Raw genomic sequence first — 24,886 nt, 5'->3', positions numbered from 1 at the left:
ACATGACCGGACTGCACTTATCTGACTAATGTCTAGGGTGTCAAATCTTTTTTTAGTGTGTTTTACGTGTAAGTGTAGATGTATAGCGTAGTTATTTTTGCGTCGTCGTTGTGACTGTTTCTGGTTGCTATGGCATTTTTAAATGGTCCCAGACTGCTGGACTGGGCAAACTCTCCTCCACATTTACAGTTCAACAGATATGTCCTGACTGGTTATAGACCAATTTCCTCCGTCCAGGAGTGTATGAAGAGTCTCTTCTATCTGCACAATGAGCTGGGAAACATCTACACACATGGTGAGTGAGATATTGCCTCCTAAGAGGAAGCTGACAGTAGGCTACCCTCTCTCTTTATGTGCTTGTTAACTTACATCTGCCTCACTTTTTGTGTCATTGTATTACTAAAAAAACAACAACAACAACGTAATGCTTAAAAGTTACGCATAACTTTATTCATGTTAAGAGCTTTACCCATACTAGCTGCTTCGGTCTTACCAGTATTTTCATTTGCATTACCCATTCATAGCTATAGTCTAAACCCTATTTAAATTATCAGTTTTGCTATACCACCAGAAACAAGAAATGGTCTATATGTCCTACTTAAGGAATGAGTGTTTGTAAACTGCATCTTACTGGCTCTTTCATAAAACTACGTGTTAATGGAGTACTTCACCTGAAAATGGTCATTATTTATTTATGCTCCTATTGGTCTTAACTTGTATTTCGTCTGTTAAACACAAAGGAGAAATTTTTAAGCATGTCCTGAATGTTCTCTTTTTCATGCAGTGACATCTGCAGTCCTCATTCATTGTCAAGCCTGAAAAAGTGAGCAAAATCAGTGTAAAAAAGTAGTCCACATGACTTGTGTGCTAAATATTTTAAAGTCTTAAGGCCAACTCTAACTTCTTATGGCCAAACCTAACCAACACAGACAATCATCATATTGTAGTACATAAGTTCACAGACATTCCACGCCCTGAAAAAACATGATCCAACATGTCCGATAAGCGAAAACAAGTGTAGATCAAGGCTGTGTCTAAAAAGGTGTGCCTGTGTCTAAAAAGTGTGCCTGAAGGGCTGCCGCTTTTGCATAGTTTATTTAATTATTTGAAACTTACGAAACTGGAAGCTCCAGTAGTAATAAGATAAGATTTATCTTGAACTCTATCAAGGAAACTATGTATACATTTTAATTAAAGAATTTAATAATCAATAGAATAGGAATTTATATCTGTATGATTTTACGCTGTAGCCACAGTGGACCAGGATGGATGGATGATTCAGCTGCGGGCGCATCCTCTGACGAGACTCTGGAATTAATTTGGTGCGCTACTCTCATAGTGCATTATGGGTATTTTCTAGCCATTGAGCGTTCATTGGTTGTACAGTCGTTATTGCGGTGCATTGTGGGATTGAATGAGTGCACTCGATAATGTCCACTATGGTTTTGGACACCAAATACAAATGGCTATCGTCGCGCTCCCCCCAACTCCCCGTTAAATAGTGCCCTATTTAAGGGTAAAGGGGACGATCTCGGACATAGCCCAAGTGTGCCGCTCATGTCCTGAAAAGTGATGCCAAAACATTTGTTTTGGGACATGATCTTAACAAAAAAATAAAAATACACTTGAAGTAATTCTTTTCCAAAGATGATTTCTGTCATTTTAGGTAGTTCTTATTATGGAGACGTATGTTCAAGTGTTCGTTTTTCCAGTAAGTTTGGTTTTAGTTAGTTATTTGATGCTATAAAAAACGGGGTGTAATGTCATGTTTGACAGCTGTGCTTGCGATTGAGTCTGCAGGAGCGGGTTTATGGGCGGGATCTTGATACTGCCACTCCACATAAAGCCCGGGACACTCCAAGCCGACGTCAAAGAACTAGCGCACATGAAAGCTGACTGTGTTATTGCCTCCCACTGACTGTCTCAGCCAAAAAGCTGTTTTTGAACACACCAAAAGGACTAAAGGTGACTGTTAACTTTCACGTGCGTTCTACGCCTGCGTGTAAGTAAATATCTGTCCATATCACCAGGCATCAATAGTCTGACTATTTTTGTCATTCAAAAAGGGAAACCGAAACTAAGACTGCAGATATACAAACTGTACAAAGCAACGCTTGCTTACCATTTTGAATATCAATCACGCTAATCATTTTCTTCATTCCAGTCGGCTCATGTTATTATCAAAATATTTGCATTTGAATGCACAGGTAAGATGACAAAATTATAATAGACTTCTGTCTGTACCGTCTTGACTTCTTTGCTCGCTTTCATCACTTTCGCTTTTAATCACGTGCACTGACTCGATTGCTAAGCCGAACAGCCAATCAGAGTTCTCTCTCTCATTGACGGCGAAAACCCAGACGGCGTATGACTAGAGCCAATTGTGCGGAACACACCGAAAAAACTAAGCATACTGATGCTCAAAAACAGTCGACAGTGCCTGACGGCCGACCATAGGTTTCGTGTGTCCCATCCTTTAGGATCACTGCTGCGCAGACTCGGGCTCCAAATGACGTAACCAGCAATGACCGTTTCAGGGATATTTTGGCTTAATTTTTCTGCAGTGGTAGGAAATGGAGGTTTGTTTGCTGCAGGGCCCCCTTAAGTTTGGGGCTGCACCGGTTGCACCACCTTAAGGATGGCTTTGTGATTTTGTGTCCTTTTTTAACCTTAACACCATTGAATGGAAAAGACAGATCAGTACATTCTTCAAAATATCTCCTTTTCTTTCACACAAAAGATAGAAAGTCATAAGGCCAATTCACACTGCACAAACGCCAACAAACACGTTTGTTGGGTTTCGTCCGAACAGTGTGTTGCCCCTGTCAGCATCTGTTGGTGTTGGTCAAGGTTTGTTTTCACTCAACTGAACATGTTAAATCAGCACTTGTCACTGTCTTTTGGGGCAGTGTGAACATGACAGTTACTTTTCATAAAGTTATAAATCTATTGGCCAACTGTTTTTTTGGTGTTTGTTGGGGTTTGTCTGTGCGGTGTGAATTGTCCTATATAGGGTTGGAACGTCATGAGGGTGAATAAATGACACAATTTCCATTTTGGGTGAAATATCCCTTTAAATGATTGTACAGCTACACCAAAAAATGCAAAGAACGGCATCTTTCCATCCATCATGTTATAAGGATGTCTCGAGTCGATCTCAAAGATCCTTTATTTTACAAAAGCTGTCATGCTGGTGTCGTGCAGTTGGTTGCGGATAATTCTCCTTCAAGTGGGTTTGCCAACTGCCATTAAAAGGAAAAAAAGAATCTTAAATATTTGTGTGTGCTTTATTCTTGAATTGACTTCTATTCTGCTAGCATGTCACACACGCATGTTCGAGCTTCTGCGTTAAGCATATTTGATGCACACTTTTGTTACGAATCCCTCGAAAGTAATTTATTTACTGTATATTTTTTATCTCCGCTAAGGTTGCTATGGGTTGCGTCTTGCTTCGGACTTGAATGACAGACTGGCATTCTGGTACTGTGAGCTTCATGCTTTCTAACCTTATCTCCACTTTTTTTCATTTTGTTGCAATTAAGGCTCCGATATACTTCAAGCGAAATTGAAGATTGTCATTTCAAACAAAATCAGGGCAAAATGAAATTTGTTTAGAGTTTGTTTTGGGAGTTAAAAACAATTTGTCAAAGCGAACTTTACAGAAAAGTTTGCTCCGGCTAGTCAACATCTTCGTACTACCATTAGTCCATGGCAATAACGTAATAGATAGGTGTGCTCTGAGGCTTGGCCTTCATTCACATGAAAATCTTCTCCGGTTAATTTCTTCTGTTCAGTCCGTCGAGGTCAGTCGTCCGCAAGTGAAAACATAAGCGCAATGAACATATACACTTCTGATGAAATGAGACATTGATACTGTTTTTCATGTTTAATAATGTAAAACTGCTTACTTTTAAGCAATCTGTTGTGTGCTTTATAAATAAACATGACGTGACTTTACAAGAGTGCTGAATTGCAGAGCTCGTGCAAACATATCCATGTTGCCACGATCAGATGATTTTCCTATGCTTTCTTAAAAAATGTTTGCTGTTTTACCAATAAGTGAAGAATGAAAAAGAACCATGAATGTATATCTGGGCTTTTATTTTTTTCAGAATCAGATTTAGAAAGAGCTTTATTGCCAAGTATGCTTACACATACAAGGAATTTGACTTGGTGACAGAAACTTCCAGTGCACAGACAGAATGACAGCAACAAGACAGATGTAAAAATAAAATAAGTGTATAAAAATAAATATATAAAAAATACACAATATACAAAATAGAAAATGGACAATATATGCACAGTATGTACAGGTATGTTAAATAGAGTGCAAGGGAATGTGAATACGAGGTATTCAATGCTAAATAAATACAACTATAAATAGTGTTGTGCATTGCGCATGTTTATTGCAAAGTGGGGGCATTTAACTGTTCATAAGGTAGATGGCCTGAGGAAAGAAACTTTTATTGTGTCTGGCTGTTTCTGTGCTCAGTGCTCTGTAGTGACAGTAACAGTTCAAAAGCAAGTGGCCTGGATTATTCTGCTTTTACATACACCAATGTCTTATATATATATATATATATATACATATATATATGTGTGTGTGTGTGTGTATATACACACAGTATGGGGCTTTTCTCTTAAATGGATACTTTTTTTAATCTAACAACCATGCACACACGCTCTCTCTGAGCTGCTCTGATAATCTGACAACACCGACAAACATGTTGGAGTTTAACGATGTCCATTGTGAAATTCTGATCGAATGAAAATGTCATGCAACCAGTCTGTGTTCCTTAACTAGGATGCTACTATCTGTTAGCAACCTGTGATAGTTTGTAATAAATCCAAACAGGATTCTTGACCATATTGTTTGCGAGGTTGGCGAATAAATGGTGTCTGTGCAACCTTTGTGCTACAATATAAAGTAAAAATGTAACATAATTTGGTATAGTTGGAATTAATATTAGGAATTTCACTTTTTAGCATGATTTTTCATAATGTAAAGCACTTGAAAACTACATAAAAATAAAATAGTATGATTATTTGCGCTCTGTCTGCACGAATATGCATTTGTGGAGTGATCTGAATCTGTGGTTTGTCATTTATATATTTGTATATCATTTCAAATGAGGATAATTGTGATTAATAATCTGATTAATAAATCATATTATCTGCATTAAATGTTATTGGAATTACTCCGTGGTCAATAGATGCCCTGTATACATTGGATTTATTTGAATAACTTTAATGTACTTGAAGTGTGCACCAAGCACTAGGAAAATACAAGTATCGGATCAGGATTCAATATCAGCAGATACTCAATATTCAATTACTTGGATCGGATCAGATTGGGGGGCACAAATAAGTAATTTGTGTTGAATTGTTGTATTGCAGCTGTAGGGAGCAGTGTCTAGATAAGCATTCTAGTACATTGGTTGCCGAGACGAAATATATAAAAATGTATAATCAGGCATAAATGTCAGCTCCAAAGGAATTATCTGCTTGTAAACTATTAGGTTCAATTTCAGTCCAGTGTGGAACCATTAAGATGGGTCATGAGTTGCCTGCAGGTGTACTGTCATATACACCCTTCGCTTCCAAGAAACTTTCAACAACAATGAAACAATGTTGACTGGTAATATTTTTTTGTTGCTATACAGAGCTACAGTATACAAAAAAGGTTTCAAACATCGTCCAGAAGCTAGGGTGAACGAAATAGTAAAAGCATAGAAGATTTTTATTTATATTTTATATACAGGTCCTTCTCAAAAAATTTGCATATTGTGATAAAGTTCATTATTTTCCATAATGTAATGATAAAAATTAAACTTTCATATATTTTAGATTCATTGCACACCAACTGAAATATTTCAGGTCTTTTATTGTTTTAATACTGATGATTTTGGCATACAGCTCATGAAAACCCAAAATTCCTATCTCAAAAAATTAGCATATCATGAAAAGAGAGGTATCTAAACGAGCTATTAACCTAATCATCTGAATCAACTAATTAACTCTAAACACCTGCAAAAGATTCCTGAGGCTTTTAAAAACTCCCAGCCTGTTTCATTACTCAAAACCGCAATCATGGGTAAGACTGCCGACCTGACTGCTGTCCAGAAGGCCATCATTGACGCCCTCAAGCAAGAGGGTAAGACACAGAAAGAAATTTCTGAACAAATAGGCTGTTCCCAGAGTGCTGTATCAAGGCACCTCGGTGGGAAGTCTGTGAGATGGAAAAAGTGTGGCAAAAAACGCTGCACAACGAGAAGAGGTGACCGGACCCTGAGGAAGATTGTGGAGAAGGACCGATTCCAGACCTTGGGGACCTGCGGAAGCAGTGGACTGAGTCTGGAGTAGAAACATCCAGAGCCACCGTGCACAGGCGTGTGCAGGAAATGGGCTACAGGTGCCGCATTCCCCAGGTCAAGACACTTTTGAACCAGAAATAGCGGCAGAAGCGCCTGACCTGGGCTACAGAGAAGCAGCACTGGACTGTTGCTCAGTGGTCCAAAGTACTTTTTTCAGATGAAAGCAAATTTTGTATGTCATTCGGAAATCAAGGTGCCAGAGTCTGGAGGAAGACTGGGGAGAAGGAAATGCCAAAATGCCTGAAGTCCAGTGTCAAGTACCCACAGTCAGTGATGGTCTGGGGTGCCATGTCAGCTGCTGGTGTTGGTCCACTGTGTTTTATCAAGGGCAGGGTCAATGCAGCTAGCTATCAGGAGATTTTGGAGCACTTCATGCTTCCATCTGCTGAAAAGCTTTATGGAGATGAAGATTTCATTTTTCAGCACGACCTGGCACCTGCTCACAGTTCCAAAGCCACTGGTAAATGCCATGGTATTACTGTGCTCAATTGGCCTGCCAACTCTCCTGACCTGAACCCCATAGAGAATCTGTGGGATATTATGAAGAGAAAGTTGAGAGACGCAAGACCCAACACTCTGGATGAGCTTAAGGCCGCTATCGAAGCATCCTGGGCCTTCATAACACCTCAGCAGTGCCACAGGCGGATTGCCTCCATGCCACGCCGCATTGAAGCAGTCAATTCTGCAAAGTAGACCAAGTATTGAGTGCATAACTGAACATAATTATTTGAAGGTTGACCTTTTTTGTATTAAAAACACTTCTTTTATTGGTCGGATGAAATATGCTAATTTTTTGAGATAGGAATTTTGGGTTTTCATGAGCTGTATGCCAAAATCATCAGTATTTAAACAATAAAAGACCTGAAATATTTCAGTTGGTGTGCAATGAATCTAAAATAGATGAAAGTTTAATTTTTATCATTACATTATGGATAATAATGAATTTTATCACAATATGCTAATTTTTTGAGAAGGACCTGTATATATAAAAGTCTTATTATATTGTTTTATGATGAAGAGTGACACATTCATACTAATTAGGGTGACCAGATTTCTCGGAGTGGAATACGGGACAGATACAGAACGCATGCGTATAGAGGGAATGCACGTGACGTCACCGTTGGCCGGAGTGACTGCAGTTACGCCCACAAGTGGCAAAATGACTGAGCGGCAGCATTGGTTTTCAGTGTGAATGCTGCGGAAAAACACACAAAACGCGTCTAAAACGGGAAAGAGCTTTGAGACTGACTGTACAACTAGATTTGACAAGAAATATGAGGAATATTTTTACAGACTACCTTAAGCTACAGAACAGAGAAGCAAATAGATCGCTACAATTCATGACATTGTAAAACACTGACAAAAAACTATACAAGTTTTAAGATGATGTATATAACATTGATAAGTGATCACCTGGATTTAGACCTGCCTATTTTGTATTTATATAAAGCATTCACAGGCAAATTTGCTGTATGTATTTCCCTGGTGTCGAAATCAGGCACATATAAATGTCAGGAAACACGATTCCTGGCTGCATGTTAATATCCATGGATCACTGGATCTTTAGTAAGTTGTAAGGAACACTATATTGAGTCCAATCTTTAGTTTAAACTGATAATCGTTTGTTTTACTTGCGTTTTCGCAGTTTCCCCTATTAAATCCAGTCACGCAGCTGCTCTTCTGCCACTCAGTCCGGCTGATGGGGCGTGTTCCGGCGGGAAAGTGACGTTAATGCATTCCCTCTATTAATGCGTCTTACATGCGCTTCATTAGGCACACTAGCACACACACACAAGGTCTGTCCCTCTCTGTCATGCGCGCGCTACACGGTTTGAACGTAACATATATATTCACTTAGCCTTTCGGAAACGAAACCTATTATATATAAATATATATATATATATATATATATATATTAACGATGAAATAATGGACAAAACATGATTTTTTCAGAATAAGTCGGGACACTAAAATTAGAGTGGAAATACGGGGCTGTCCCGGGAAAAACGGGACGTCTGGTCACCCTAATACTAATGTACATTACTGAAAACCTGAGATAAACATGTCATCTGTGGACACTCTCAAATTTGCTGTGTGTTCTCAAGCCAATGCTGTTTCAGAGTATATTTTTGAGTGTTCTTGCGTACTGTAGTCAAATAAGCAGAAATTAGAGTTTTAAATTGAGCTTAACTTAGCTTACACAGCTTAACTTGACCCAAGAGATGACTTTGCTGTATGGAGTTGCACCTGGTTGTCTTTTTTTAAGCTGAAATATAGGAGCATTTGTTCTGTGTGTCTACTGTTTTGACTGGTATAAATACCTCCTGTTAGAGTTTGTAAAGAAGCACTGACAATAATGAAGATGGAGGAATGAAGATTCCTTGTAGATATTGTCTTTTTTTTAACACAGGCCGACTTCCATTCTTGCATTTGAACGCAATCGATGTGCATGATCCTTTACAGTTTGCTTTGTATTTAATTATTTGTGCTTTACTTTGCATGATTCGTATGCACAATTTAATCCCATGTTTGCATGACATGTCTTCACAGCAACATGTGTTATTCTTCATAGGTTCCTGGAGCCCGTTCTCATCCTTTGGCGGCATATGTGACGCCATATGACAAAACGGAGAAATACTACGCACATGGCACCCTTTAGCGTGAATATAACACGCGAACCCAAGGCGTCATAAAGTTGACTGGCATCCTTTAGCGTAAATATGAGACGCAGACCCTACCCCACACATAAACCTACCCATCACAGTGCGTGTTATATTGACGATAAAGGGTGCCATGTGCGTAGTATTTCGCCGTTTTGTCATATGGCGTCACATATGACGCCAAAGGATGAGAATGCGTTAGTTCCTGTAACATCTGCTGTTTAAAACTGCTGTTTAAAGAAAGATTTAGAAAGACTCAGCCTGACACTTGACTATGACTATTAATCTTTTCTGATCTGTTCCTGGTCTTACCACATTTGCTGAAGTTGTTTTGGGTCTGTGGGCTTCTCTAACCCATAAGCTCTTTGTCTGGTCACTGATGGAGGGCTATGATCTGATAGCAGGCTTGTGCATAAATTGATTGACACTTGCATATACACCACAAAACTGAGTTCACTCAAAAATGAAACAAAAATATATTATTTCAACCACATGTTGTTTGAAACAGTTTATTTTTATTTTGTGGCCTCCATTTTTTTTTATTGTCCACACGATAAATTGTTCATTGGAAGAAAGAAAAAATAAATAAATTTGAACATACTTCTGTGTGATAAGAAATGACAGAAACCAAATGACAGAAACCATCTTTGGAAATGTAATTGGATTTTTGTTTTGTTTGGCTGGCATCCCATTCGATTACTTGGAGAAACCTGTAAGACTTTTGTTCAAGAGGATATTTTAAAGGGGAGGTTGATTATGATTTCACCTTTCTAACTTAAGTTAATGTGTAATGTTGCTGTTTGAGGATAAACAACATCTACAAAGTTACAACGCTCAAAGTTCAAAGCAAAAGGAGATACTTTCTTTTAAAGAAATTGCTTTTTAAGGGTTTAAGAAACTGCTTTTACTATACAACAAACGGCTGGTAGGGACTACACAAGCATCCTCCCGGGTGAGTTACATCACAGACCCTAAAATTAAGGGAACTTAATCCCCTCCCCCGGGAACGTGATTTATAGATTATCATGACAGAATATGCTAATCAATGACTAGATGATAACTACACATAAGCTACATAAATTCATCAACTTACCATTCAGAAATGTTGTCTACATGTTGTCACTTCTTGATAGAGGTCTGCTACCCGACCCGAAACCTGTGAGTTTTTCGGGACCGTCTGGTTCGGGTCGGGTAGCAGACCTCTATCATGAAGTGGCAACATGTAGATGTTTAATGGGTTAATATGTAATGAATAGCCTTGGGTTCGGATCGGGTTTGTAACTAAGAAAAAATATATAGACTATACATATAGTTTGCATGCTGTGCTTGCCGTGTTAGTATTCGTATATATGAGCACGCAGGAGAGAAAGTACGTGCGCAGTTTCAGCGCCACCGTCCACTTCTGATTGGTGTGGTCTGACCGAAATAGTGCGTGCGGGCTGCAGGAGCACATGCGCAAAACCGTTTTGTAAAATGATATATGAATCATTTTAATTTTAGCAAATATTTTACAAAACTGTTTTGCGCATGTGCGTCCACACACACTATTTCAGTCACAACACCGCAATCAGAGGAGGACGTGCTGAAACCATCAACTTTCGATGCTGTTCTCTTCCTTCATAACTCGTACTGAGAAGTATGAAGATATTTATGTAAATAGTTGTGCAACTGCGCAAACTTTGTTTTGAAGTTTAATGTTTGAGTTCCAGAGAAATTTGTAAGTTTCACCTGTTCAGCCACATCAAAGTTTCGTAATTAGTAAGTCCGTGTTTTTTCTCTTTTTTTATTGTGTGCTGACTGCTGAAGGGGGCGCTGTCCCTTGGTGAAACGTTGTCTGTACGTGTAAATGTGCTTAATTATCGTTGCAAGCAATCATAAAATACAGCTTATTGCAACAAAAAAAGGTATTTCTGTGAGAAACGGACCTCAGGTCGGATTCGGGCTTAAAATATAACTGTAATGGAAAGGTTGTGTAAATGTTAGGGTACGGTCCGGGTTCGGGCATCAGTTTAAAGGGATAGTTTGAAATGAAATTTTTGTCAGTATTTACTCACCCTCATGTTGTTCCAACCCCGTAAGACCTTCGTTCATCTTCGTGACACGAATTAAGATATTTTTGATTAAAACCTAAGAGCTGGATCACTCCTCCATACTAGTCCATAGGCTTCTTCAGGGATTGAACTTGCCGGCCTCGAAAAGTTATTAAAAACATCATTAAAATAGTCCAAGTGACTACAGTGGCTCAATCTTAAGTTTATCAAGCGACGAGAATACTTTTTGATATTATTTTGAAAGATTACGACTTTATTTCAACTATTCATTTCCTTCTCTATGGGCCTCTAGTCAGTTAACTTAGTGTGATTTCGTAGAGCTACGTCACACGTAGGCTCACTATTGGCCGACACTGGTCATGTGTGTGATGCGTGTGACGTACAACAACAGAAGCTTACGCTGTTAAACTAGTGAACTGACTCGAGGCCCACAGAGAAGGAAATGAATAGTTGAAATAAAGTCGTTATTTTAGAGTTTTTTTGCGCACAAAAAGTATTCTCGTCGTTTGATTAACTTAAGGTTGAGCCACTGTAGTCCCTTGGACTATTTTAACAATGTCTTTAATAACTTTTCAGGGCCTGCAAGTTCAATCCCTTAAGAAGCCTATGGAGGAGTGATCCAACTCTCAGATTTCATCAAAAATATCTTAATTTGTGTTCCGAAGATGAACAAAGGTCTTACGGGGTTGGAACAACATGAGGGTGAGTAAATACTGACAGCATTTTCATTTTTGGGTGAACTATCCCTTTAAAGCCTGTGCAGACCTCTACTTCTTGAGTCTCTCCATCTTTGTCTGACTCCGGTTTGGCAATAAAAGGATAAACATTTTTGAAATTTTCAGGACACAAGCTCCATTTTTGTAGCTCCGCTCATTTGCAGTTAAATTGACAGACACAAAAACGGTGCTTTTTTGCTCAAAATTTTAACATGCTGAAAATATCTATGGGGTATTTTGAGCTAAAACTTAACAGGTAGACTCTGGTGATATCAAAGACTTATTTTACATCATGTGAAAAGGGCAATATACTACCCCTTTAATGAAATCTGAGAGATGTCTGTCCGTACCGTTGACAATCCACGCAACTGCCACTTTTGATGCTTTATAAAATATCCCTTTTGACACTTTAAATAGGCTAAAGTGTGCATCAACTATCCAACTACTATAACAATCATGCATTGTAAAATGGTAGGCTATTTATGAAATAAAAAGCTGTAATTTTGAAAAGTCAATTATGAATTATGATAGTTATGATTTACCAAAGCATTATATAGGCTATACAGTTGTAATTGATATTATTCAACTCCCATTACAAATCTAAATAAATGTATAGACTTCCAGCTGATTGCAATGAACAAATCAAACAAAAGTATGCCTTATTAAATTGCTGAACACAACAAATGTTTCAACAGGTTTCCCCAAATTCAATTGAAAATGCAACTTTTAATGACTTCTGCAGTTTAAAAATTATTCGACCCCTTCATGGCAAGCATCTTTAGTACTTAGTAGAACACACTTTTTCAGTTATGACTTGCTGCAAAGGAGATGGCTAACCGGACAGCAGCTTCTGACAGCGTTTGTGAGGAATCTTAGCTCATTCCTCATGAGCAATGGCCTCCAGTTCAGTAATATTCTTGGGTTTACGTGCTGCAACCACCGCCTTCAAATCCCACCAGAGATTGGGGTTCAAGTCAGGTGACTGTGATGATGGCCACTGGAAACATCCGGACTTCTTCTGCAACCAAGCCTTGGTGGAATTTGAGGTATGCTTGGGATCATTGTCCTGTTGGAAGGTCCAATGACGCCCAAGCTTCAGCTTTCTCACTGATGGCATGACGTTTTCTTTTAGGATTTCCTGATAAAGTGTTCTTTTCAGCAGATGCTTAAGGGTCTGTTCACATATCGCATCTTTTTGCACACTCAAGTTCCTTATTTCAAATGTAGGCGTGCGGCTATCACGCTCATAATGACACGCACATGGTGCGACGCGCTCGTTTTTTCCAGGCGCAGCGAGATAAAAAAATATATAAACTTTTCAAAATGCTGCAAGCGAACCGCATGTCATGTGACAAGAACCAACCAATCAGCTTCACCCTTTCCGTAACAACATTGAAATCTGTCAACATGAAGGATGGGGTGCACCCAAAGGGTTTTCTACAGAGCTTTTTTCTCTTCTCCGTAAATAAATCTTTTTAGGTGGTGGAAATCCATTGCTGAACGTCCTTGTCGCTGTGGAGAGCGCAGTTCATGGTTGCATAGCAACGACAGACGCCACGGGAGTGCAAGCGATTTGGAAAGAAGGAAACAGCGGCACAGTCCCACCTTCCACGCGTTTTTAGACGCAATATGTGAACGGCCCCTTCTTCCTCCAGACATACTGCCGTGTTCCAGTTTGTTTCATTGCTCCAAAGAACAGAATCCCAAAACTTCTGTGGCTTATTTACATGATTTTTGATCACTTTTCTTGTGCTTTTGGGTCTGTAGTGGTGTACGTCTTGGATTTCTGGCATGGAAACCGCATGCGTTTAATACGCGTCTTACTGTGCAGCTGAAACCTCAGTACCTGTTGTCACCAAGTCTTGCTGCAGGTCTTTTGCAGTCACTCGAGTGTTTTTCTGAACCTGTCTTCTCAGAAAACTGGTTGCAGCCGTTGATAGATTCCTTTTTCTGACCCGTCCAGGTAGTGTAACCACTGTTCCTTTAACTTTGAACTTGCGAACTATGGTTCCAACAGTGTATTTAGGAACATTTAGTGCCTTCGCTATCTTTTTGTATCCTGTTCTTTGTTTGTGAAGGGCGATGATATCTTCTCTTAACGTTTTGGACCATTCTTTTGACATAATTTCTAACATGCAGTGAAACGTGACTCAACAAACCTAGTCAGATCAGATATTTCATGTGTTCTAGTTTAAACACCTGGTACAGCTAATGAAGCCCTTTATTAGTTGCAACGTGTGATTGAGACAACACCTGTTTTGCAGATTTGTGCTGTTGTGAGGGATTCTATTAAGGGGGTTGAATAATTTTGAGACTGCAGAAGTCATTAAAAGTTGCATTTTCAGTTGAATTTGGGGAAACCACTTGTCACATTTGTTGTGTTGGGCTATTTCAATTACTTTAGTTTTACTTGTTCATTGCACAAAGCTGCAAGTCTGTACATTTTGCCAATAAACCTAATTTGAAATGGGGGTTGAACATTTTCGATTACACTATATATATATATATATATATATATATATATATATATATATATATATATATATATATATATATATATATATATATTTATTTAAATTATGTACAAAGCAGAAGTCCCGCTCAAATGCATGTACTTTTCTAGGGTAAAGTGCATGTTCTCTAACAATAGTGTCTTTGTCAAAGTGAGAGTTAAGCCAGCAGAGATAACTCACTCAAAATAGAAGTGCTAGAAGGCATTGGTGCTTTTACCTGACCAGGGTAAATCATTTGACATTGGGCTAAGAGAGAAAGAGAGATTCACAAATAACCGGAAGATTGTTCAAGATTGTCTTTTTCTTTTACTTTGAGTCCCTGTTATAAAGCCACTAACTGTTGTTCACTGCTAAAGATCTTTGTTTTAGCGTGTAGTTTGCATTTTGGCAACTGCTGCTAAAATTAGCACAGCAAAGCCGCTGAGACCCTTATTGCACTGGGCCGTACCCTGGGCCTCCATAAATCCATGTGTTGTTTAGGCTGCAGTGATTCAACTCAAGGGACGTGATTGAACACTGCAGGGCCTGTCTGAGCATAATGTCCAAAACAACTTTCTCGCTCTCTTCATGCCCTTGCGTGTTTTAACAGCACTTTACGTCTACAGTACACAATGACCCTCCTGAGCCTCGTCGTCTCATTGATTCTTTTTCTTCACTCAGGAATCCCTCTGCTCTGCTTCCTGGTGCTGCTCCCGCTCAACATCCCCTGGTCGCAGATCACTGTGACATGGCTCGGCGTGGTGCACTTCCTGGCCTGCTTATCGCCGCAGCTGGGCTCAGTGGTCTACCACCTCTTCATGAACCATGAGGGCGGCGAGCCCGTCTATAAAACCCTGCTCACGCTAGATATGTGCGGAATCTGCATGATCAACACGCTAGGTCAGCATCTCAAACTGCAGTCAGATCAATCCGAGCTCTCCATCCCATTATCTTCTTAATACATCTTGTCAATTCTGTTCTCTATTTTCCTCTGCTGATTTTTTTCCTGACACCTCAAATTTGATATTTTTGTACAGGTTGTTCATACCTCATTTTTAGCTGTGATTACCAAAAACAGGCTGAGTTTCCCACTTATCTGTGCGTACTCTGGCTGTTATATAATTGAAAACAGTGTTGCTCAACATGCTGTAACAAAAGAAACAAAGAGAAAACAAAAGGAATCCATTGAAGTGCCGTACAACAAAAACGTTTTCTCTGTTGTCGTGTAAAGCAGCACTGAAAAGGCACTTTCACAGAACTTCAATTGTCTCTTGCTAATTTAAAGTGCTTTTCCTAAGTTTTTATAATTATCGATCATTTAGTTGGGAAACAAAGGAACATTTATATATATATATATATATATATATATATAATTTGGGGTGACTGTATATATTAGGGATCATAACCGCCCAATGCCATCCTGAAATATTGCTATCATATTTATTTCAGTAAATATGCCATTTTTTTTACAGTGTACAGTGGGAAGCAGGTGTGTTCAATACACTTAATATTCACCTATGCTTGAATGATATAAACTATACAGTTGAATATTAGGTTAACAAGCTTAGCTTGTCATCTTAGTAACACTATGTTTTGGTTCACAGGAGCTCTACCCATCGTGTACAGCACACTTCTCTGCTACCCCTTCACCCGCACAGTGGCTCTGCTGATGTACATCCTGCTATCCAGTTACGCCATCTACTGTGCCATCACAGCACGCAGCAGAGTGCGGCGTCTGCGTTCCTTCGCCTGGCAGCTGCTTTACCGCTTCTCCTTTTTCCTTCTGCGCTCGGTAGGTGTGGGCGGAGGGAGTCCCACCTCACTGCGCCACTTTCTCACCATGGATGCACTAGCAGTGTTGGGCGGCGTCATCAATATCACGCGAATCCCTGAGCGTTTCCGGCCGGGCCTCTTTGACTACTGGTGCAACAGCCATCAAATCATGCATGTGCTGGTGGTAGTCTCCATACTGTACCTACACTGGGGGGTGCTGGATGACTTATTGTGGATCAACACCTATCACTGTCCCACAGACTGATAGTGACCCCTGCTAGTCTGGAATCGTGCGTAATAGGGCGCGAGGACCTCTTTTAGTAATGAGTCGTCTGGGAATGTGACGTTATTGGGCAAAGAACGGTATGGGTTGGGGGAAAACTGTGCTTTATATATAAATGTGTGCACGAAAGTCCATAAGAAGTGTTTTACATGTTTTTTAGGAGACACCAGTGCCAGCTTCGACACACATGCTTGTTTGTGCTGTCAGTAGCCAGAATGTACATATCTGTGTTTGCATAAACATTGTCTGTGCATGGCACTGTTTAGACCAACTAGCTCAAACAAAGGCAAATTTTCTTTTGGTTCGAGACCTACATTCTATAGGCGTATACACACACACAGGATCTGACATTTTTTGATGTCATATATTCACCAGCATTTAAAGCATTTATTAAATAGCCTCTAAGTTTAGTTTTAGCTAAAGAATAAAAGATAATATTGAGCCCTCAAATAATTGGCTCTCAAAAAGCGAGATTTAACGTATAACAATCTAAAATTCGTTGCTCAAAATAGCATGGCTTTTGTGAAAACTAATTACGGTTTGTCTCTATTCTCAATTTTGCTGGTGACACAAACAAAGATCGCTGGTGTGGAAATGTATCCACCTCCAACTTTCAACTTGCTACTCTATTGCAGACTATGCAGCATATCAGATGTTATATCAATGCTAACACTACACACACACACAAAATGTACTGTAAGTCCAGTCTCACAGCAACATTTACTGGAAATACTTGAGTTTATTTTAGCTGTTTTATCATGCTTGTGTCTTTTTTCATGCCGTCTCCCTGTTCAGGTCCATATTTTACACATTCATGCCAGTTAGCTGTGGGTGAAGGGGTCATTCCTTGGGTTGTAGCCTTTATTTATGTATTTATTTATTTATGTATTTATTTATTTATCTATTTATTTAATTTTATATTTTTTTGCTAGGTGATTAAATTAGCTGAGTGCTCTTTTAAATTTTTGGGTTGCCCTCTGTGACTTTGATCATGTTTGTTAGCATCTAAGGGGCATTTATCTAATACCTTTTTTTTTTTGCAAGAGCACGACTAATAACACCCTGGGAAACATTTCATATTACCGGCAGAAAATATTTTCTCTGTTGTGTCACTGAGCAGTCGATTCAACCTTGTACACTCGTGGTTTTAATATCCTAGTCTGTAGTTTGGAAGATTGGATTTTGTACTGCTCTAAATTAGATTTCATTTCTTTCTGACCTTTAACCTCAATTATCCATGTAACCTTGGATTCAAGACAAGGCAAAATATTTTCTTAATGGCCTGCTGTTTGCACAAAGGCTTTAATTCTCTGCTGGCTATCCTCGACCAGCGCACACCTGATGTTCCTGCTTAATCGGATGTGGAAGAGGAATATTAGACTCCAGAATGCAGCAATATTACACATGTCAATACACTTATAATTCACCAATGAAGACTAGGGCAATATTTGGTACTGCTCACTTGTTACTGACAAATTAATGCTATATATAAGGTTTATCTAAGTCTTTAGTAATGGGATGAATTTGATTAGATATAATTTATAATAGCCCCTCTGATTTAAGATAAGTTGCCAAAAAGACTTCAAGTTTAACAGAGCTGAAAAAAGTCCCATCTAAATCTACTAAATAGATATAGATGGGGGGGGGGATGGGGTTGGAGCAGATTGCACTATGGAGATGTTGTCATCTACTAAATGGGTTGAATTATGTGACTGCATTTTTTGCACATTAGAATTTGTTACCTTAGCATGCTTATGCACTACTGAGCGGAACAAACCAAGAATGACCCTTCTAAGGGGTGGTTCACACAAAACGCGTTTTCATTGTTAAAAACAGTGGAACGGGGAAAAACCGCAAGCTCTCGAGACTCGTCTTTTAAAAGTTGAACTTATTTTAACTTGAGTGCCGCGTTTTAAGAGCTTGACGCGAACGCAAAGGTCAAACACATCCATCTAGTGCGTTTACATTGAAAAATAATGGAAAAGTAGCGCAGTGGAATGGAAAAACGCGTTCTGTGTGAATGTCCCCTGTCCCTTCCAATGTCACTAGTTTGAAAGAAAACGGACAAACAAATGACACAACTGTGATAACTTCGTTGACACAATCACATTGTAGCTTTCAGAATGAACATCAGTGAGGCCTGCCATAAATCTCAGTTCAATTACCTCCAGTATTCGTATCACTGGCATTATATTTATTTTATTTATGATGATGTTTTACTGTTTAAAATTTGTGGACGATATTTTATTTGAATGCAACTACTACTGTTTTTTTTTTTATTATTATTATTTTACCAGTTGGGGATCACATATCTTTACATAACCACAGTACTCTGATAGTCCTATTGCAGAGGTCAGACCTATTAGTGTTATTATTATTAGTGTAGAATCGGTGCATGTTAGGTAGAATGTTGCTCAGATGTATCTGACAAACACTTAAACAAACTCTATGCCAAATTATCTGTTTTGGGGCTTCAGGTGTCACACATGATGGTCCTGAACTTAGCAGACCAGCATGGTTTTAAATACAAGCCACAAATACAGGCCAATTTATCCCAACCCCTTTAATGCTATTATTAAATGAGAAACATTAAACTCTAAAATCAAGTGGTGCATGGAATTACTAGTAAGTCAATCTCCTTTAACACAACATGCGATTCCCAAATGCTTGTGCAATGCAGTCACTGACATATGTGCTTAATGTGCAGTAACAGAGCTAATGCATCAAATATATCTGTCTATAGAAAGGGAATGAAATCAAGAGAGCAGCCCAGAGGCAATACAACCATATCAAGTAACTGCACTGTTGATTTTTATTTGATTTTTTTACCAAAAGGGCTTTGGATCAAAGTGAAAACCAATTAAGAACTTAAAAGTCCATATGGGTAACGTAAATACCTGTATGTGGACTATATGCATAAAATGCAAGTGGCATACATACTGACATTTTTATATATTCATATTAATATTTAAAGCAACAATGTTGGAAGAAAATGTGTTGAATGTTAATGTATTTCATCTCAATGACAGGCCTGGTGGCAGAGCTAAGAATGCGGTTACATTATTTAGTAGGGTTAACTCATAATAATATGTCTGTACTACTATGATGTCATAATGTCATTAACACGGTCTTTGGTTTTTAAAAAGTTTAGAAGGGATTTTATTTAGTTTGGTTGGCAAAATCTCTTTTTTAATTTTTGAAAAGTAGGGAGAGGCTACAATACAGATATTTTGGTTTGAAAAATGGGGGTCCTGATATGCTATTACCTCTGAAACCCACTGGATAACTATGCATAATCAAAATTTGTACATATATACACAAACATGTTTGTACATGTGAATTCCAAAAACCAGATGTTTTGCCAGTTTTACCAGTCCTGAAAAGAGACAGATTTGTTTTGCTCAAACCATGTCATCCTGGGGTTTCCTCTTCTCAGGGTGCCCTGTCAGTGCTCACTTGTACTGAGTGACCTCAACAACTGATTTCGGGCCAGTTTTCTTTTCATCCTGTCATGTCTTTGCTTGTTCTGGTTAAGATTTGAAACTGAAAAAAAAAAAAAAAATTATGACAGTTCTATGTTTTTAGGGGCAAAGATCGTGATGGCTTGTCAGTCATCAAGCATTTGGACTATGCATCCTTCTTGATGCATATTGCCTTTGTGGGGCCGAATGTGTCCATAAATGCTGATCAAGAATGTGTTTATTTATATAGTTAAGTGATGTGAGAATGTGCAGAGCATGTTACATTGAAGCCCTAAAGCAAATGCATTGCATCATAACTCATGTTTTAGGGGAGGAACAAGGATGATATTCTCATGGATGATGTTCTCCTGTCTGTATATTCTAAATGTTCTGTGGTAAAAAAATAATGACATGATGTAAGAAACTATAATAACATTTTTTTTTTTCTTAGTATGCAGGTGCTGGATAGCCTGTTAATAATAATTTAAAAACTACTCCGTTACATCTCACATTATTATGGTATTATTCTGAGATGGATTACCACTATCAATGATAATCTTAATTTAAGTACAAAGCCTGAGAATACTAATGCACATAGGATGACAGGAGGTCTCTGAAAGATCTGTCGTTTTTTTAAAGTTTTTTTTTTTTACTCTGTATGATTCTGTTTATTTTGGTTGTTGTTTGGCTCCATCTGGTGGACACAGCACTCTATTGTCTTTATATGTAGGTTACAGCATAAATGATGTTCAGTTGAACCGTGTTGACATTCTGGATGAAGTCGGTCACGAAGGTCACTCGCTGAGCCATGTTGGCCATTTATCTTTCTTTCTTGTTGGTTTATTATGCCTCCTAAACTAATTTATTGTAAAATTTGCTATAACTTTGGTTTTACATAAACATTTCTTTCTTGTTGTAAATGGGTTTATCTACAAGCGTGTGTCTCTGTTGGTTTATTATATATGGGCCTATATTTCTCTCTGTCTATTTGTGTCCACGGTTACATTTGTTCACACAGACGGATCTTCTAAACCCCATGGTCTCCTGCAGCGATTGTGCAATAAATTGAGGTTTATATTTTTTAAATGGTCTCTTTTGACTTTCTTAATGATTTGGAGAAGGTCTGTTGATGTAAACAGGATATGTCTGCTTTTATATTTTGACAGGTTGTTTATTTTCACAGGTGTGTGCTTGTGTGACGGTTAAAATCACTTGTTTTATTTTTTATTTGTATTATTATGTTGAAATATATATTAAATCTGTCCCTAACCTGTATCTAACTTTCAAAAATAACGGTCAAAAATAACTCTTAAATAGATAGTTCACACAAAAATGAAAATTCTCCCTCATGTCGTTCCAAACCTGTATTTAGTTTCTTTCTTCTGCTGAACACAAAAGAAGATGTTTTGAAGAATGTCAATAACCAAACAGTTGATGGGCCCCATTGACTTCCATAGTATTATTTTTCCTTTCCATTCTATGAAAGTCAATGGGGCCCATCAACTGTTTGGTTACCCATATTCTTTAAAATATCTTCCTTTGTGTTCAGCAGAAAGAAATTCATATAGAATTTTCATTTTTGGCTGTACTGTCCCTTTAAGGGATATAGCCTAACGTACTTGTTTACTAACGTAACCTCGTTTCTCTGAGAGAGTAGGGAACGAGTATTGCGTAGCTATACGCAGTGGGAAAACTCCTTTTCTCAAGAATATTGAAGCCATTATTTTAAAACTCTGAGCACAGAGCAGAGCGTCTCGCTCGCTCATTGGCTGTGCTTCAGCAACTGCACTAACCTATGGCGATACCACCAGTCACCTGGGCTCTGACCGGTTTTGAGAGCACCTTAGGAACATAGCCGTGATTTGGTCTGACCACTACTCTGGAGTCTCAAGGCCCAAACTCAAGGTATGCAGCGCTTATGAAAATCACTTGCAGGTCGCTTACTCTTTTGACCGACGCCATGATTGCAGTTTTGAATGAAAGCAGCTTAGGGTCAGCCGTCTGGAGTGGCTCAAACGGGGGTCCCCTGTGTCTTTTGTGTTTTGGTGGCCGCACTAAAGGTCTGCCGGTCACAAAACAAGACTTTCTAGATGGATAGTAAACGCTATCTCTCTAGCCTACACCTCCATAGGTGTTAGAGCTCATTCCACTAGAGGCACAGCCTCCTCAAGGGAACAGAGGGGGGCCGAGGTGGGTTGAGCCTCCTGGCCCCCTTAAGGAAACGAATGACCAGTCAGTGCACTTCCAAGGGGTCAGGGCTTTGACACAGCCGTGATCCACCCTGATGCGTAAGTGACCGGAGCGCCACGCATGAGCTGGCACTCAGCATTTCAGCCATCGCTGTAGGGGACACATGTGCAGTAGGCCTAGTTGGAGTACTGATGATGCGGAGGCTATAACTGGTCCCAGAATGACTGTATGCTGGCTGGGAAACAGCGTACTCTTTGCAAGATTGATCCTGAGACCCAGGCATTCTAGATGGCTGAGGAGCCAGGCTCTGTGTTGGGCTAGGATGAGCCAATCGTCAAGGTAGTTCAGGATACGGATTCACCGCTATCTCAGGGGAATAAGCGCATCATTTTGTGAATGTACGGGGTGCCAGAGACAGACCGAACAGTAGGACTGTATATTAATAAGCCTGCCCCTCAAAGGCAAATCTCAAGAATGGCCTGTGGTGGTTGGCTAATTGGATATGGAAGTAAGCATCCTTCAGATCGACTGAGAAGAACAAATCCACTGGGCGAACCTGGAACCTTTGGAACAAGGAAGTAGCGACTGTAAAAGCCTGACTCGCTTAATGATGGGGGAACTGTCTCGACAGCTCCTTTCATTAGTAGGTTTGACACTTCGGTGGAAAGAACGCGAGCTGCGTTGCTTCCCGCCGATATCTCGACTACAACGCGAAAGCATGCGTTCTGCGAGCGAAACTGGAGCGTGTAGCTTTGCTTTATTGTTTTCATTACCCAGTCTGATACCCCGGGGGTGGCCTACCAGGCCTCGGCCAGTGTGGCTAGGGGTTGAATGAAATCTGGGGGCCGGTTGCCGTGTGACGGGGACCCGACCGCCCGAACTTTGGGAGCTGGAAAAATATTTTTTTCTAGTGTCTTTGGGTTTGCTATAAAGGCAGTTTTTGTTATCAGTGTTGCGTGCTTTGTAACTGGCCTGGTGACTGATTTTTGAACATTTCCAGCCGGCCGAACTGTGAGGGGGGCTGTTAGGAAAACACTGTTCTCGCTCTGTTCTCGCTGCTTTAAAAACAGTGTTTTTCTGCGGTGGTGCGCGCCTTACAGCAGGCCCATTGACTGCAGTTATATGGGGGTTAATAGAAAAGTGCTCTTTTTGTGCTTTATTTGGGTCGCTGTTAAAACAGCGTTTGTTTGCAGGGGTGCATGTTTTGTAACGGGCCCACTTACTACAGTTAAAATATCTCCAGTCACCTGAACTGAAGAGGGGACATGGAGAAGTGCACGAGTTTTCTTGGAGAGAGGTCCGGCCCCATCGGGACTTAAACCCTCTCTTTCCCCCCCTGTCATTCGACTAGGAGGGCTTCCGAGGCTCAGTGTCCAACACAAGCTTGGGTCGGGGGCCCTGACGCGCCGGGAACGGGTAGTGCTTTGCAGACGTCAGTGAACTTCAGCCGCTGGGCGGGGCTGAGAAGTCAGCGGCATGGGCTTGGCTGGCTAAGGGGGCGAGGGCAGACTAAGGTGCACCGCCTTAGTTCTCCATCCGATACAGGTGGGCGGGCAGAGATACGCGGCCACAGCTTCTTCTGGGGGTGCAATGTGTTGTAGCCGGCCAATCTTCTCCCTCAGATGCAGCCAGAGACAGGCTGTCGTCGCCATCATGCGTCAAACGAAACGAGTCCTGTCGCTTGAGAGGAGGGGCATAGATCCGTTTGCAAGAAAAAAACTGGTGAGGGGGTCTCGCGAGGAGAGAGCAAGGTACGGGGGATCGGGCACGCATGGGCTTGCTCGGTTCAGGCATCCTATGAACTCATCGCTTCTTCCGTCAAGGCTTGAGGAGGGAAGGAAGCGCGGGACCGTGATTGGTGGGGTCTCTGTCCAAGAGGAGTGCTAGCCACGAGCACAGGATGGAGATGGGCAGGCTCTCGCAGTGCGGGCAGCCGCCATTGTTGAGTGCAGTCTCCGCGTAGGCGAGTCCCAGGTAGTCCACGGGCACTCGCTGTGTCCGTCAGTTTCATGTAGAGAGGCTCTGCATGAAGTGCAACCGGAACGCAGCATTTGAAACAATGCTGTTTAGAAAATTTGCTATTTCAACTTCTAGAGTGTCGTGACGGCGAACACACAGAAGTAGCCGAAAAGGATATAAGGATTCTCTCTCGCCGGATGGCCGCAGGTTAACGGCGATTCAGGGGAAGCAAGCGCCGAGTTGAAGGTGTCCGTGTCCACTCATCAGGTTCGCTCGTTCTGCTGCAGTGGCTCATCGATGGCGAAGGCTCGGAGATCAGTGAAGGAGGTGTTCGCTGAAGGAGATTAAATCTGATTCTATGGCGAAATGGTCTGCTTATTTATGTATAAGCCACGCCCATTCTGGCGGGTTCTGACGCGTGAAGCGACCCGATTGGTTCGCTCGTCTCAGCCGCCTCACCATAGGTTTGTGCAGTTGCTGCAGCACAGCCAATGAGCGAGCTAGACACTCTGCTCTGTGATCGCTATGCAGCTGGACTGCGTTTTAAAATAATGGCTTCAATATTCTCCAGAAAAGGAGTTTTCCCACTGCCTATAGCTACGCAAAACGAAGTGAACGTTCTTGAAAGGGAACTAGATGCATATAATTTTACAACACTACTCGTCACAATACATATGATAATGCTTATGCTTAATTACTGTGCAAAATACACAATGCCAGTGCCAGTTTACTTTCTAAATATAAATCTGAACGTGCACATGATATTAACGTTACCTATTTCCAACATGTAGCCTACAGATGGAAACATTTGTTCAAGACAAAATAAAAAAACAAAATGATTTATGACTTCTTATTGTGAAATATTTCTATTTATGAAAAATAAATTAAAAAGCCATCCATACATAAAGATGTTAGAGTGAGGTTAAA

The 24,886-nt window shown here is 40.1% G+C and overlaps 1 protein-coding gene across 1 annotated transcript; it reads left to right on the top strand.

The window, feature by feature from the left end:
- Positions 1-5: 5 nt before the first annotated feature.
- On the top strand, positions 6-16,447 carry paqr4a (progestin and adipoQ receptor family member IVa). The gene is made up of 3 exons (XM_077212702.1): positions 6-295; positions 14,975-15,193; positions 15,898-16,447. The coding sequence occupies exons 1-3, from the start codon at positions 130-132 to the stop codon at positions 16,329-16,331; spliced, it is 819 nt and encodes a 272-aa protein (XP_077068817.1). The 5' UTR covers positions 6-129; the 3' UTR covers positions 16,332-16,447.
- The last annotated feature ends 8,439 nt before the right edge of the window (positions 16,448-24,886 follow it).

The sequence above is a fragment of the Siphateles boraxobius genome, unplaced genomic scaffold, assembly GCF_051911475.1.
Source record: "Siphateles boraxobius isolate OS27281-9 unplaced genomic scaffold, OSU_SipBor_1 66, whole genome shotgun sequence".
Classification (NCBI taxonomy): domain Eukaryota; kingdom Metazoa; phylum Chordata; class Actinopteri; order Cypriniformes; family Leuciscidae; genus Siphateles; species Siphateles boraxobius.
This window is presented reverse-complemented; position numbering and strand designations above follow the sequence as displayed.